Source organism: Poecilia reticulata, linkage group LG15, assembly GCF_000633615.1.
Source record: "Poecilia reticulata strain Guanapo linkage group LG15, Guppy_female_1.0+MT, whole genome shotgun sequence".
Lineage (NCBI taxonomy): Eukaryota > Metazoa > Chordata > Actinopteri > Cyprinodontiformes > Poeciliidae > Poecilia > Poecilia reticulata.
The window spans coordinates 2669016-2684884 of NC_024345.1; the positions used below are offsets into that span (position 1 = coordinate 2669016).

At 38.7% G+C, this 15869-nt stretch overlaps 1 protein-coding gene across 5 annotated transcripts in view; it reads left to right on the forward strand.

The window, feature by feature from the left end:
• kcnq5a (potassium voltage-gated channel, KQT-like subfamily, member 5a) overlaps positions 1–15869 on the forward strand; it is a 129489-nt gene that overhangs the window by 97224 nt on the left and 16396 nt on the right. For 2 of the 5 annotated variants that reach the window (XM_008428853.2, XM_008428850.2), the window contains exons 5-10: positions 367–492; positions 4329–4439; positions 4553–4648; positions 8396–8484; positions 10347–10373; positions 14135–14188. In XM_008428853.2, coding sequence (XP_008427075.1) covers positions 367–492; positions 4329–4439; positions 4553–4648; positions 8396–8484; positions 10347–10373; positions 14135–14188 — 503 coding nt within the window. Of the gene's footprint in view, positions 1–366; positions 493–4328; positions 4440–4552; positions 4649–8395; positions 8485–8744; positions 8840–10346; positions 10374–14134; positions 14189–15869 lie in introns of all 5 variants that reach the window. The other 3 variants (XM_017309171.1, XM_008428851.2, XM_017309172.1) reach the window with 3 other exon arrangements.

The following is a 15869-nucleotide window of genomic DNA, read 5'->3' on the forward strand; positions in this document are numbered from 1 at the left end:
TATATGTATGTATATTCACAATCGATGAAAGAAGAAGCGCAGATAACACAGTCACAGGATGTATGTCACCATACAATGCCATCTAATCATTTTGTTTAGGCTGGAGACTTATTTGAATTAATTTTTTTGAATACCTCATTACGGGATCACAGCCCATGATGTCCATTTGTTTTGCTTTTGCCAATTTATTTTCAAAAAAAAAAAAAAAGCTCAATTACTGTAAACTTTTTTTTCCATTTGCAAACAATTAATAATCCTTCAGGGACTGTTTGCCACTTTCCTGTCAAAGGACAAAATTAAAGGTCTTGGAGCGTTAAAGGTAATTTTTCTCTCTTAACTCTGGATTGTTCCAACGTCTGCTTGCAGGAGCTGGTGACTGCTTGGTACATCGGGTTCCTGGTGCTTATCTTCTCCTCTTTCCTGGTCTATCTTGTGGAGAAAGAGTTCAACAAGGAGTTTGACACGTACGCTGATGCTCTGTGGTGGGGCACGGTAAGGACACACATCAGACACACACAACCGTCTCTGTGAATGTCACACTGTCCCAGAGACGCTGTTTTAAAACTCAGCAGGGGAGTAAGGCTTACATTTCATAGGATTTTTACATCTGATATGACTGAGTATGTCTCCTTTTAACTGATTAAGATATGCAAGAGCCTCTTTGTGGCGTCGTGCATTCTGTGATACTTTTTGACATTCAGCATAATATACGGGACCAAGGCTTTTAATTCCTCACTCTCTGACATTAAATCCAACCAAACCTAAACTTTTCAAGGCAAAACCTCAAATATAATTAGTCTTTGTATAAAATCAAGGAAAAATTATAGAAAATCTGGCAAGGTGTCAAAAACAGAAGGTGTTATTATTAAATAAGCATAAAAACATTGAAAATGTCCAGAGATGGGCCCCAGAATTTAAAGTGTTTTGTAGCAAAATATGCATTATTCAGATTGAAACAAGTCCTGTAAAAACATGGGTTGAAAGGCCAATCAGAAAGGAAGAAGCCGTTGCTCCAAAAGCAACATAAAATGTCAGATTATAGTTTAGAATTGCCCTAGGGGATAAAAACCTTACATTTTGGGAAAATACGCTTAATTTTTGGAGAACGGTTTTGTGGTCTGAAACTAAAATCAATGGGATGACATCGTGAATAAAGAATATTATAAAGAAATGTTGAAGCAACATTTTGGGATTTTGGGAAGTTGAAACAAATGAGCACCGACACTGAGAAAAACACCAAATTTGTCAAAAGTGGCTTGAGAAATGAGCCAAGAATTTCTGTGAATTATTAAATTTCCCTTTGGGATCAATAAAGTATTTTTGAATTGGAATTTAAACAATAACTGTAAACTTTACTGTCACGAGAAAGGACAGCCAAGATATAATAGTCATGAAGTTTAAAAGCCACTTTTTAATTCCCAACACCAAAGGTGTGTATGTACGTTTCTAAATTTGAAGAAAGTGAGAAAAATATCTCAGAAAAATATGATTTTCTGGTTAATCTGGTATTGATCAAATATTAAATATTTTGTTATTACTAACTGGCTTGAAGGAGGAAAATCTGAGTTATATTTATTGTATATTGGCAACAGAAAAAAAAAAGATTAATTTCAACAGTATTATGTAAACTTTCAGTTTCAAATATGAGAATTAAAACTGAAATCTAAAAGCCTCATATATTGTTTATTATTACTTAACTCTGGCCCTTTTAAATTGCCGGAAAATGAGGCACTTTAAAAAAAAAACAAAAAAAAAAACAATCCAGTAATGCTGGGCTGCATTTTTTGACAACAGTGCTACATTTCCATTTTCACTTCCACTGTGACCCTTATAACACCAGAAACCACCACGAAGGTGTGTTTCTCTTTTTTTTCTTTTTTTTTTCTTTTTTTTTCTGTAGTCACGCTCGGCTGGCCGCACCGCACTGTTTCCTCCTATATCCTCCTGTGAAAGCGTGGAAGCAGACAAGACACAAACAAGAAACTGACCGATCAATAAATTCAATCTTGTCCTGCTGCCAGGTGAAGTAGGCCTGAGAGGCTTCTGGCATCGACACTAACAGACACTGTTCCTGTGCTGTGACAGCTTGGAGCCTCCTGGTTTTCTCCTAGATACTAAAAGCTATTTTATATATATATAAATAAGAAAAAAATGTGCAAAGCTGAAGCTTGGCCACATAAAGCCTCGGAGATGTACGAGTCTGCACAAAAGCTGTCGGAAGAGAAAACTGTGAGCCGTCGCTGCTGGGCACACGGGTTCAGGAATTGCTTTTTATTGTTGATGTCTGAGAGGATGCTTGTCCTTCACATTGATGGAGCTTTTATTGTGACTTCTGCTGCGTTCGAAATATGAATCTTAATGGCGTAGAAACAGGCTTTAAAAGACATCTACATCCTCTATTCAATCTCTAATAGATCAAGGTTCTGAAATGCTTCTGAGCGATGGGTTAGGAAATGCAATAAATCTTGCAACCATTTTGAAAGAGCTCTCATATGGCTTATTCTGTGCAATCCGACAGCTGAAGGGAAGTAATTTCACAGAAAACAGTTCAAGGAGATTCTCGGAATTTGTATTTACTTTATATTTTTTGACAGCAGTGATTCATCCTCTTATATATATTTTTCTGTGTTCTTCAAAAACTCAGTGAGCCTTTGCATGAAGAGAATTGAGTTGTGGCAGGACAACAAAAGGGACATATTTTCTTTTGCTTTTTACAATTCGGTGAATTTAAAACTTTTGTCTTCTGCTCTTTTTATTTTTGCCAATATTTTCTATCAAGCAGTTTAGAAGACATGAGCCTAGTAGTATATAAATATATATTAGACATGTCCCAACCGTGACGTAATTTTTATAAGACATTTTTTTAATAACATATTTATTAAAACTATGTCATAATAGTTAAACATGACAGAAAATCAGTGTAAAAAATGTATCTCCTCTGCCTTCTCCTTGTGATCCCACTGCCATCTGCAGAAATGCAACTGCTGTCAGTCAGAAACAACCAATCAGAGCTAAGAGGAGGGTCTTAACTCTGTCAGTCATCCTTATGTATGTGCTGCTAAATGTGCTAGCGGTGGAGAAATAACTTACCATTACAGGAAAACTGTTTCACCACGGTCATTGTGGGCAGTCAACTTTGAAAATCAATAATAAGAAATAAAATAAAGGGCAATAAAGTATAATTAAACGTTTTCAGAGCATTATAAACAATTAATGTAATTGTAACATGATATTTCAGCATTTTTTGACTGTTTCTCCGTAATTAATGAAAGAATCTAACTAAAATGAAATACATATTATAAGATGTTTTCTTATGGATTAGGCGTGAAATGACCATGCATGGGTTTGAAATGGGTTTGTAAGTTGATGAAGGAATGAACTGACCCAGAGTCCATCCAGAGCAGGGTGTGTTTATCCAGGCGGCGCAGCAGCAGGCAGAGTGGGTGACAGGACACAGACGCGCCCGGGCGGCTCCTCCGTCTTCCCCACTGGAAACATCCTTAGTAGAGGACGAACAAGGCAGAGACTCTAAGCAAACCTAAAATAAGATCAGCAAAACCACATGATGACGTTTCGATTGCTAAGCACCCAAAAAAAGGCCCTGATTGTTAAAAATTGTCACATATTATGCAAACAATGTGCTGGAGAAAAAGTTTTGTCAGGGACACCTGGTGAGTGTTGTTTGAAAAAGCTGAGATCAGAACCCTGAGGTAACGCTTGAGATCGGATACGGACATCTTCATAATGTTACTCTATTAAAAGTTGTGCCTGGAGAGTAAGGCGGGATTTATTTTTTTGCATATTCGCTGCAAGTGCGAGAGTAAACTGACAGATTGTGTGATTAAAATTAATGTTGTGCATATGTTCCTTGTCCATATTTTTGCCTTAATCTGATATTTTCTGCCATATTAAACGTCTTTGTTTTTGCATAAAGCTGTAACTAAATAAACTGCAGAAACCTGGTGAAGTGAAAGCCATGTTTTTATCCAGACTGAACAAATCTTAAGTCGGAGATTTAACTCTTCATTTAGAGATTAAAAACTGAGTTGGACTTTTTGTATGTTGTCTGAAATTTCAATAAGATTTTTTTTTTTTCAGCTGTCGCTATTACAAAACTGACTTGGGTTTCCCTCGCCTATCTTTTTCTAATATAATGTTTGATAGCAACTCTAACTGCTGACGTCACGACCTGATAAAACTGTGACAGAGATAAACCCTAAAAGTGTCGGGAAATGGGTTCCTCTACATTTTTGGTCAAGTTTTTCAAATTTGAAATCTGAACGTGTTCCAGACCAAACACACCTGACTATGTAACTTTGACCTTTCAGATCACCTTAACAACAATTGGCTACGGCGACAAGACGCCGCAAACCTGGACCGGCCGGTTACTGTCAGCCGGTTTTGCTCTGCTTGGGATCTCGTTCTTTGCTTTGCCTGCTGTGAGTAAACAAACTTCAAGAGTTAATGCGTTGTCATTTTCATATCTTCATTTTCTTCTTCTTTTTTTTTTTAATCATTTCCTGTTGTTGCGGTGTGGATTGTTGCCTGGCAGGGCATCCTGGGGTCAGGTTTTGCCCTGAAGGTGCAGGAACAGCACCGCCAGAAGCACTTTGAAAAAAGGAGGAATCCAGCTGCCAGCCTCATCCAGGTATGAACGCACACGGTCAACAAAGACGTTTCTTACCCACTGGATTCTTCACTTCCCAGCAGCACTTTTAGCGTTGGAGGTCTGGCGTAAACACAGATGTCTTTCTTTCGCTTTATCCGGAAAACTCCACTCGTCCGTTTCGACTGCCTTAGCTGTTCTCTTTCTTTGTTTTGTGTTTTCACGTTGGGATGGCGGCATCCACTGCGGGGAAATGTAGCGGCGTCTAATGAAGCGCTTGCTCTCAGTGAGCCTGTCCGTGTCTTCTGGCCTTCTTCGGGCCGTCAGCGCATCCAGCTGACGGCGTCGTGTGGCGGGTCAGGCTGAGGCACGGTGTCGTATCTCGGGGCCAACAGCAACACACGATGCAAGGATTTATGAGCCGTTTCCATGGCGATCATTCCCCTCAGGCAGACGCTCTCCTAGACTGTCACTCATTGTCACTCATTGGGGGAACTTGCTCTCCGATGGGGGAAAAAAATAAACATCTGCTGTGGGGTGTCAGCAGAAAGCAGCAGACTTTCTCTGTTTCAGTGTTTGTTTGTTTTTTCTACATGTGAACTTGTTTTAGTGTGTCTGGCATCATCTGTATGTTCTGTCGTACCTCCTTTCTTTTGTAGAACACGTTTGCCTCATGTTTTGAAGTGATCTGTCTGGTAAAGTGACTGAAAATCTGAATGGCTAAACTGTTTCTTTACTATCTGTGCAGCAGGTCATGATGCTCAGCACTGTCAAAAGATAACAACATGCATCCAACACCAAGAATACTTGTTTCTAAATCTGGTAAAAATGTCTAAAAAACCTTAAAAAAAAAAAGGTAAATTTTATTACACTAGCGGAATCTCAGCCTGAAAATGAAAAAAATCTATTGTTTAATCTGAGTAAATTTATTCAGTGGGGAAAAAAATAAATGTATTCATCTAATAAGTACATATCTTTCTGTAGTTTCATCATAGATACCTCGGAGAGGTTTCTATCGATCACTCATTCTTGCAAAATATTAACAGCATCAAGAATGTCTTCTTGTTCACTCCCAGGCGTCCAGATTGAGGTCACCAAACTGAGATGACCCATATCACATTTTATTTAGCCCTATGGTTTAGATCACTATCCTACTGAAAGAGCCAGTAAAGCAGGGCCAGAGCTAGAGGAGTTGCAGCCAGGGCAGCGTTGGCCACCACTGGAACCTGAGTTGACACCCCAGGTGCCTCCCAAAGTTTGAAAAGAGATAAACTTCCAAGCCTGAGACTTTCCCCCACTGAATAAATGTACTTAAGTGTAATTAATTCCTACTATAACAATGATAGATGAAGTTTTGTTCAGATTTTTTACACGTCTTTACCAAAACGGCCCACAAGAATAACTGATTAATTTCCATCCCAACTGGACAGCTGTTTGTTTTACTAGCTCTGTCCGGCTGCCTGACGTTTTGCTAAGCGCTTAATATTTTCTTCAACAGGTACCCTTCAGAAGGAGACATGGAAGCTGTTAAATATGTGAATGATATTGTCACCGTGTCTGTGCACTCCACCATTTCACACATCTCTCCCACCTTTAAATAGCTGTTGGTTCTGTGTTGTTGCCGTCGTTGTCGTCTGCATGCAGGGCAGGAAATTACCACTGGTTTCAGGTCACAGCAGTCGATCCATTTTAAAAAAAGAACTACTGCTGCACCACTTCTGCTTTCTTTAAAACGGAGTTTCAGAGCAAAATCTCCAAAGTCATTTCAAACTGGCTCCGTCTTTGGTAGGACTCCAGTGTTAATTTCAAACACGTCTGTCAAAAATTTTTTGACACCAATCTTGTAACCTTACTTGGCACCAATAAGGAGGTTAAGTAATCTTTAAGTAAAATATTAAATCTCAATTTAATAAAAACAAAAAATGCAAACCTTGTGATGGATTATGTTTATTTCTATAAAACGGCTTGCAACATTTTATTCAAATTTAGGCCTGTAGAGTCAAAGAAGTTCCTCAAGGAGCTGATGCTACGACAAATTGTAACCTTTGATTAGTTTTGTTTTTGGTGGAAATGCTTTTCTTTTTGTGCTGATCTGACAATTTAGCCAATTTTCTTTATGAGAACCATAAGTACATGTACACCGAGAAATTGTCTCATGATTGAAATTAAATAATTCTTCAGCTTGAAACTCAAAAATCCAATCCTTTGTCAATCACTGAATACATCACGCCTCAGAAGCAACAGATTGCACTAAAAATAAAACTCTTTGGTGTGGAAGTTGTTCCTGAGGGAAGCTAACCCAAAACTTATTATTCTCAATATCAGAGAGGTGTTTGGAAATGAAAAACCAGTACTTTCCGCCGAGGTCACAGGTTACATTTAGGCTAACAAGAGTCAGCTAGACTTCCCCAAATGCTGTTCATTGATTTCCTTTTTACCCTTTATACAGTTTAGTTTATTTCGGATCCTCACAGGACCCATCTGCACAGGCTGTCAGTACCTTGGAGACATTTTGTCGAATTGACAGACAATCAAATTGACTTTAGCAGACGTTAGTAGACGCCAAGAATGCTGTGTTTAGTGCAGCAAAGTTGCTCTGTTTTAATCTTTAGAGCTTTTAACCTTTGCACATTGCGAAGTATAATGGGTTTGGAAATGTTGGCAGCCTTTTAAAAGTCTTACAGTAAGGCCTTACAGTACTGTAAGACTACACTTACTGACTTTAATTGTGCTGATCTTTAATAAGAGAGGATGCTAGACCGTTTAAAACGTGAACTCCAGAATCGCTTTGTCTTTGTTTAAAATGAACAAAGACAGATTTTTTATTGAATCAAATTCATATTGGGAACTATATAGCAACTTGAGAAGGTTTTTTTTGTTTGTTTGTTTGTTGCAGTTTGGAAAACAGAGATTTTCTATTTGATTCTGTGCTAACAGTTGTTAGCAACACTATCCAATAGCACATTTTCCCAAATTGTAGACATTCAAGTGCAGAAAGAACATGTTTGAAAGTATATATATTTTATATATATACTTATATATATAAAACATAAAACCTCATTTGTGTAAACTTAAATGCAACAATCTTTGAACATAAAAGCAACTTTCCAGCAGTTTGATGGTTGTAGAAAATAACTAATTTTCAAAACAGCATCAAAGATGTTCACTCAATTGTTGTTAAGCCTAAAACAAAGTCTTCAGAGCTGCAATTGTAGAACAAAAGTATGAGGGATTTTTCAAAACTGACTCGTGTAATAAAAAATGGAAAACAAATGTGTGTTAAACGAACAGACAGTTTACAGGAAGGACAAAATAGAACAAGTATATCCTGTGTCAGACTAAAACATAGAATCGTTAGCTTTTAAAAAAATAACATTTCTTGCTTCCGTAATGCGAACTGAGTATTTTCTCTCACTGATATTGAAGCCTCTGGCTTGTGCTCGATCATACTTTTTGATCATGTGCACTGTTTGGCTTCAAATTTGTCCGAACGTAAACTCTGCGTGTTTGAAATGCTGACGACGCAGAAAAAGGAGGCCGGGGTATCGGTTTCTGTTTGGCTCGTCAAATCAGAGAAGCTCCTTGTTTTGAAAACTTCTTGGATATTTCAGACCTCCTGTTTGCTGCCAGCAAGTTACATCCCTGTATGTCAAATGTTCACATTAATTTCCGTTCCTTCCCCTCACTGTGTTTTTTTTTTTTTGCCCTAATGTGTGGTGTTTTTCTGTGTGTTCCACATGAATGTGTGTGTCCTGTCCATCTCTGATCCCTCCCCCGCACCCAACTCAGGCGGCTTGGCGTCTGTACTCCACCGACGGCGCTCGTCCCTACCTCAGAGCCACTTGGCATCACTACCAAAGCGCCCTCCCCCCCCTCAGGCATGTATCCCCTCCACCAGCACCACCATCACCGCCCCACCTACCCTCCAGCACCCTACAACACTGCATCAGCACTACCAAAAAAAAAAACTAACAAAGATTTTCTTTTGTTTTTTTCCTTGTTTTGTTCCCTTCCCCCCCTCATCATCATTCTCTCATGTCGTTCCCAACTTATGCAATCCCACCCGTTTTTATTTTCCTCCCCACATTCCATTGATCGTTTCTTTTACAATTATTTATCCTGTCAACTTTGCACGTAGTGTGTCTGGCGTAGTTATGCTGCTGATGAGAACTCGGTTTCTATTGCTACCTGGACGCCTCATTTGAAGGCGTTGCATACCTGCAGCCCCGCCAAGTAGGTAACAACTTACAGACTTACAAACATGGCCGCTGCTGTTTAGCCCCCTTTTCCATCGTTTCCTGCTCCTCAACTGATGTCCGTCTGTCCCTGCTGATGCTGTTTCTGCTTTCAGTTGACTGCTTCTTTATAAAAAGTTCTAACCATTTCTGTACCTTTTAACATTTTTCTCCTAAATCAGGCTTGTTTTGCTTGGCATGTACAACTTGCAGCCTTCTTCTAACTTCGAAGCTGACCAGTGACCTGCTGAGGCATCAGGTTTTCTGTTGATACTTTTAACTTCAACATTGAAAACCTATTTTAAAAGTTTTTTTTTAAATAAAATGGCTACAAATTTAGGTCATCTAAGATTTCCCAAAAATATATTTATTTAGACCAAGACAAACTAGTGCATGGTACAAACGTGAAAGGATAAAAGTGCGCTGATTTTATTTTGTTTTAAAACCTTAAGTCTGAAATGTGTGGCATGCATTTCTCTTAAGTTACTTTAAATTTGACACCTCTATAGGGCCTCAAAGTTTTGGTAGACAACAAAAAAAAGTTGGGCTGTAAAACAATATTCTAAACCTTTGAGAACCTCAAAATAGACAAAGGATGACAACAATGAATTTCTTCAATATATATCAGAGAAGCAGCCAAGAGGGTCTTCCAGAATGAACCACTGCATCAAAATATGTCAGAATCCAAATTTAACTCTAAATTAGAGTACAAAGTGCAGCAAAGTGCTTGACATGAACACATGCCACACGTTTTGTATTTTATCCATTCATACACAATCAGCGTCATTATTATGCAGCTCTTTGAATTTGGTGCATCACTTAAGATCCCAATGAAAACAAAACAAAATGTGCAAAAATTCCTTATGCGTGAATACATTTGCAAAGTAGCAACACATTAATATTCAGAGTTTAATCCAATTTACATGCTCAGTCAATGACTGACTTAATGCTTCACAAAGACACAAATTATACACAACAAGAAAAAAACTTGTATAATGAATCATTTAAAAGGTTTTTGCAGAGGCACCCCTAAGGGATGGGATCAAGGGGACCATCCCCCCCTCTTGAAAAATGTTGGGCTCCTGTTGGCTCCCCAAGAGAATTATGTTCAAGTCATTGAAAGGCATACATGTTCAATCAATAGATAATGTGAAACCCCCAAAATAAATCATAAAATTAAAAATAAATCAAAAAGGTGTCAAAATAAATAAGTAGATATATATTTTTTGTTGTGGCTCTCTTAAATTCTTACTGTCCTGCTCTGGGCACTCCTATGACAACACTGCAGGGCCGTCACTGGGTCTGTGGTCTTTCTCTGAGCTGATGCTGAACTTTGCTGTGCATGGCGACAGCTTGCATGTGCTTTGATGAAAGCTGGTTGTGAAGTTGTTTTGGCTGGATGCCTTCCCTAACCATTGATGGAAATATCCGTACAATTTTATTCTGCTTGAAAACTGATTTCTCTCCCTTTGTCTCCTCCTCCTGTGTCCCACTAACCACTGAAGGAAAGAGCAGGGCGAGACTGCCTACAGGTTTGTATGACTCTCAGTTTGTACGCATAAAACCACACAGACACTGAACATGCAGTAAAACTCAGATTAGTGCTGATGCTGTGTCGTAATTTTTTATGTACTTTCCTCTGGTTTTCTGGGCTCTTTGCATATTTGTTGCCGTATTCATCTCTCATTCTGAAGTGTGCGCTATGGCTCATATTTATTTGTTAGCTTGTTGACATTTACTGTCGTGGAAATAAACATTTGAACCTCTGCTGATTTTGCAAAGCGTTATAATAGCCATGTTCATGCTACAGAGAATATCAACCGAAAATAATAGACAAAAAAGATATAAATAGAGATTTACTAGTCAACATCAACCTGTCAATTCTGATGTTGGCTTATTCTAATTTCACTACAAGAACTGTGACAGAAAGTCTGAAAACTGATTTTAAAATATTTTATTTGTCTCTTATTGTGAGCAACCACTAAGTTACAAATAGAACATTTTACTTATTGAAAGCAGAGACAAAAGTTGACATCTTATGGTACTTCTTCAGTAACATAAAGATAATTTCTTTAGTTTTTTGCATTTCAAATCCAGCATATTCCATGACAGGCAGGTTAAACGCTCTGAAGGATAATACAGAACAAGCTCAGTCTGTTACACAAGGACTCCCTGTTATTTGCTGAAAGTCTAGCTCTCTCTTGCTCTCTCACAGCCTCCACAAATCACAGTCATCTCTCAACATGCTATAAGAAAATTAGCCTCCTCACTCATCACTGGCATTAAAATCTGCTGAATTTGGGTTTTCTGTCAGGAAGAACTTGAAACCTGGAAGTTGTTGTTAGGCGTTCACCAACCACAAAATGATCACATGTTTAAGATTAAAGCAGAAAATCAACCGGTTATGGTTACTAATCATATTCTTGGTGCAACTTCAGATAATACTGTTGCTTCGCTGAACGAGAGGGGAAAAAAGTTTCGGTTTGCAAAGCGTTATAATAGCTTTTTTTTTTACTTTGTGTTGGAATACACAAAGTAAAAAGGCCAAATCAGCAGGTTTATTTTGATAAAGGTTAATCAAAGATGTTAAGATCTCTCTTTCTTTTTATTTCTGTGCTTAGTATAGCTGGTTTCTGTCTTCTTCCAGCTCATAGATACAATACATTCCACTGCATACAGTTGAACATGCACCAAGAAAAAAAGCCAATAGTATTTTGAGTCACTTGCAATAGTGCAGATGAAGTGCGACATGTGCTGTAGAGCAACATTGGGTGAAGATGCAGTATGCTTCTGTCCTGTGATATAATTTTCATGTTGAACTTTATCTTTTTCAGTTTTTAAATCTTTCTCTCCTCTTCCCTTCCTTGACTTGACCCTTCACCTCTACAAGGTCGATTGTTGTCTTTGCTGCGTGAGTGTGTTTGAGCATTTCTCATCTTTTACTCTGTAATATTTGTTTATCCAGCAAATATCATACTGTGAGGACCCGCTGCCCCAAAAGAAGACATGATGCTTAGGGTTAAGCACCAGGTTCAGGATTAAAGCATGAACTGAGTTTAGAGTTATCCATGTGCTGCTAATGGTTTCAATGCAAAGTTCTTATGAAGATAGAAAGACGTAACGTGTGTGTGTGTGCGTGTTTGTTCCTTTATTCTTTATCACATGCCTTCAAAGACAGAAGTCTGTACCATGTCTGTACCATTACACACTTTTTCCATTGAGATGGTATTTATATAACTCATCAAACACAAAGTCTAGCGGCGACTGACTAACTCTGAAGAAAGGGGGAGGGAAACGAGAGAAAGGGGATTCAAGAACAAGAGGAGTTAAAAAAAACAACTGAGATTTGTGAGTTTAATTACGCTAGTATAGTTTTTACAGTGCAGCGTCTCTTTGTCAACATTTGGAGGCCTTATGTTGAGCCAGCAGCTTCATCTGCATTTAAACTGGAAACCGCCGCACACATACGCAAGTGAAAAAGAATCCGTTTGCGCTCTCTGCCAACCACACAATCGTACGTCTCATTCTTCAACAAAATAGGACTTAATTAGGCTTTGTCGCTTCCACAACAGCTATTCCCCAGAAATCCTTCTGCTTCAACGACTTAGCGTAATTATGTTTTCCTTTCTTAGAAACTTTTTGCTGCAGCCAAGTCCAATTTACACTTGTTAAATCATAATTACCCGCACTTTTATGACACTGTTTTCTTTTCTCCACGCTGCCCTTTTTACCGAGGGAATACGTAAAGCTTTGGCGTTATTAGCGGTTTTACAGACTGTCGACTCTCGGCAGCTCGACGGCGGTAGGTGCCGTGGTAAACGGCCTGTGATGTTCGTTTAGCAGACCTGTAAACACCAGCAGTTGTAAACGCTCGGCGCACCGCAAAGTGCTGCAGCGGATATCAAGCTGTGTGTAAGTGAGTTGTGTTTTGGCAGCGTGAGATGAAGGATAACGGAGTTTGCTCTTCGGGTTATGAGTGTAGACAGGTGGGGTATGTTGAGCTGGCTTGCCTTTTGTGGCGCACTTAAGTTTAATTCAGCCCCTATGATGTGGAAAATCAAGAAAATAAAAACATTGACCAATAAACAATTCGTGAAATTAACTTGTCTCTTTAGTTGCTTTCAATCTGGATGCTATCTGCAAATGCTTAAAGCTGTAGCGGACTATCTGGTTTGTTATGTCAAAGTCCTGCAGGTTTCAAGCTATTTGTTTGGCAGTGTGGCTCGGATAACAGCTTTCACTCCAAGCTAAGCAAATAAGGCTATCAAACATGTCACATTTAATCTAAAACCGGCCAAACCGAACATGAACACAACACATTTTTCAGCTTTTTGTTTGACAGATAGTGAGAAATTTGTTCAAACAGCAGTGCCTTCCAAAGTATCCATACTCCTTGATTTTCTTTTTCTTTTTCCATGTTCTGTCACGACACGATCCCAAACTTTGATTTATTTCATTGGAATGTTAATGCGACAGACCGACGCAAAAGCTTTACGTCACGGAGACGTCAAATTAGCGAGACGGATGGTTTTTAAGATTGTTTGACTAATAAAGAAATGTGCTGTATTGGATTTCTATTCAGCCTTCTTGAGTCAGCGTTTTGCTAACCCAACTTCGCCTGATTTCAGCTACATCTCTTTTGGAGAATGTCTCGTGAACTTTGGACTTTGATCAAGCCATTCTAAATGAAAGCTCCAGGTGTAATTGTAGGGCAGATTCTTGACTCGAGTCAAGTCTTCAGCTCCATTCATCCTCCTATTAATTTAAAAAGTGTCTCTGTGCGTGTCTTTCTCACAACTCTAACCTCTTCCACGTTCATTACGACCTGTGACCAGAACGCCTTACCTTTGCTTTGTCCCCCATCTAATATCCTTATTAGAACATATAAAAGTTGTTTTTTTTCTGTAATTACGGGCTAGTGCATGTGCTGGTCCAAATCAAATGTAGTGATGTGTAGCTTAAGCAGATAAGTACACTTAAAAGACAGAATTAGGATCATTCTGAGCCATCCTGTGACAGGAAAGAAAAATAGTCCAAAACCTTTGGCTGAGAAAATAGATTCGGTGTCAGGAAAATGCATTAACCATGTATTTCATCCCAACTTGAGAGGTTCTTGAGCTCAGGTGTGTATGCCGCTATCCGTTTAGCTTTTCCTCTTTGAAACGTGTCCTCTGCCCTTCTGTGAGTGTTGAGTGTGTGTCAGTCCTGAAAGCAAAGTCTCTGACCTCGTTCAGCTCAATTCCTCTTCCTCCTTATCCCTTTCCCTTTCCTATTCTCTCTCTCTCTCCTTTAGTAAGGGTCTAACTAATGGGGGACTCTTCAGAAAGTGTTCTCGGAAATATAGGAGGTATTTACAGTAGCATCTTCTCTGGCCTGGCCTAAGCCCAGAATATCATGCGAACGATTGACTAATAGCATGAAGGAGAACAAAAAAAAAACCTTCCTCATACAAATCCTCTTGGTCCCTTCTTTTATGATAAAAAAATAAATAAAAATTTTGTCTGAGACAGCTACTTCTGCCTGCTGCCTGCTGAATGCAAACGAGACCTTGGTTCCAAGTTACAATTTAAAGGGGAATTACATCAGAACCAGAATAATGCTTGTCATTATCTTTTTATAATTTTATACTTGGAGGCTTATTTTATTCCCAATATTTTGACCAAAGTTTTAAAGTCAAAATCTAAATTCCCCTTTATTTTATATATTTCTTTTCTTTCATCAATAAGTGCATTTTATGTCATTTACAGCATCGTGTCAAAGCTGCAAAAGAACTCACACATGCTTAGCTTTTTCAGAGCCAAAGTTTCCTGTAATCATTTAACAGAGGTCGTAATCAGTAGTGCTCCAGACTTTTTGACGGTCTTTCAGAGTGTTGCGTCTACCTGCAGCAAATATTACATTGTGTTGGGTCTAAAAACCATCTACCTACGATATTTTGTATTTGACGGTTGTGTCTTTTATGGATTAGGAAAGCAATTAAACAACAACCTCAAACAGACCTAAGAGATGGGCTCTTGTTTTGAAGTCATCCATGAAGTTGAGTTTTCGTTTTAGACGTTAACAGATCACAGACTTATTGGGAGTAGCAGCTGTATCTGTAAAACCCCCCACAGCTCACTAAGAAATCAACTCTTTGGTCAGCAGGGCCTCTGAGTTTGCTTATGTTTGGTTGCCACGGTAACTCACTGCTGTACTGACCAATCGGATGCACCGTCATTTTCATTAACAGCTCAGATTACATCTACAGGTTTCACAGCAGACCTCGGAGGAGGGACGCTAGCTGTCGGTACCGCTAGCACACCTAGCTTTTTCCTGGTCTGGGAATAGAAAACAGAGGACATAAACTTAGCCCATTAATGTTCTATTTATCTGCTTTTCCTTCCTTTCTTCAATCCTAGACATATTTGCCATAAATTCAAAGTGAATTTTTGCGCTCAGTACTTGCATTTAACCCATTGACTGTCATGGACCCATTGGATAACATTTAAGCGATTTGGAGGTGATAATTAAGGGCTTTTAAACTCATGTTTTTACCCTAAAAATTTGAGTTTGGAGACTTTTTTTCTTTTTTTTTCAAACCAAATTTTGAAAAGGAAGTTCGTAGGAGTCCATCTCTAACTTGCAGGGTCAGCATCTGTCTCTAAGTACACTGTATCCTCCTCCAGACTGGTCATGTCTGTTTAGCAGTAAGTCAGGCAACTCCTACACAAGTTTGTAGCTAATCCTTACATTCCGACAAAAACATAAAAATCAACATAAAACCAAACGTAAAATCCGATTTTCCTTGACCGAGAGAGCGCACTGTGAATGTACACACAAGCTTTCCTGGATGAAAGCAATTTGAAAGGCCTTCAAAAAGTGGTCAAATTTATGTCAAATTGAATTCATGTAATTTTAAGTATTACATGAACAGCGAAATACAGAGAAGTGAGAATTCACTCAATACTGTAAACCATTGTCCACAAGCTGGAAATCTCATGAATGTCCTCATAATCTCTGCATGAGACACTGCAGCTCAGCAGAAGATC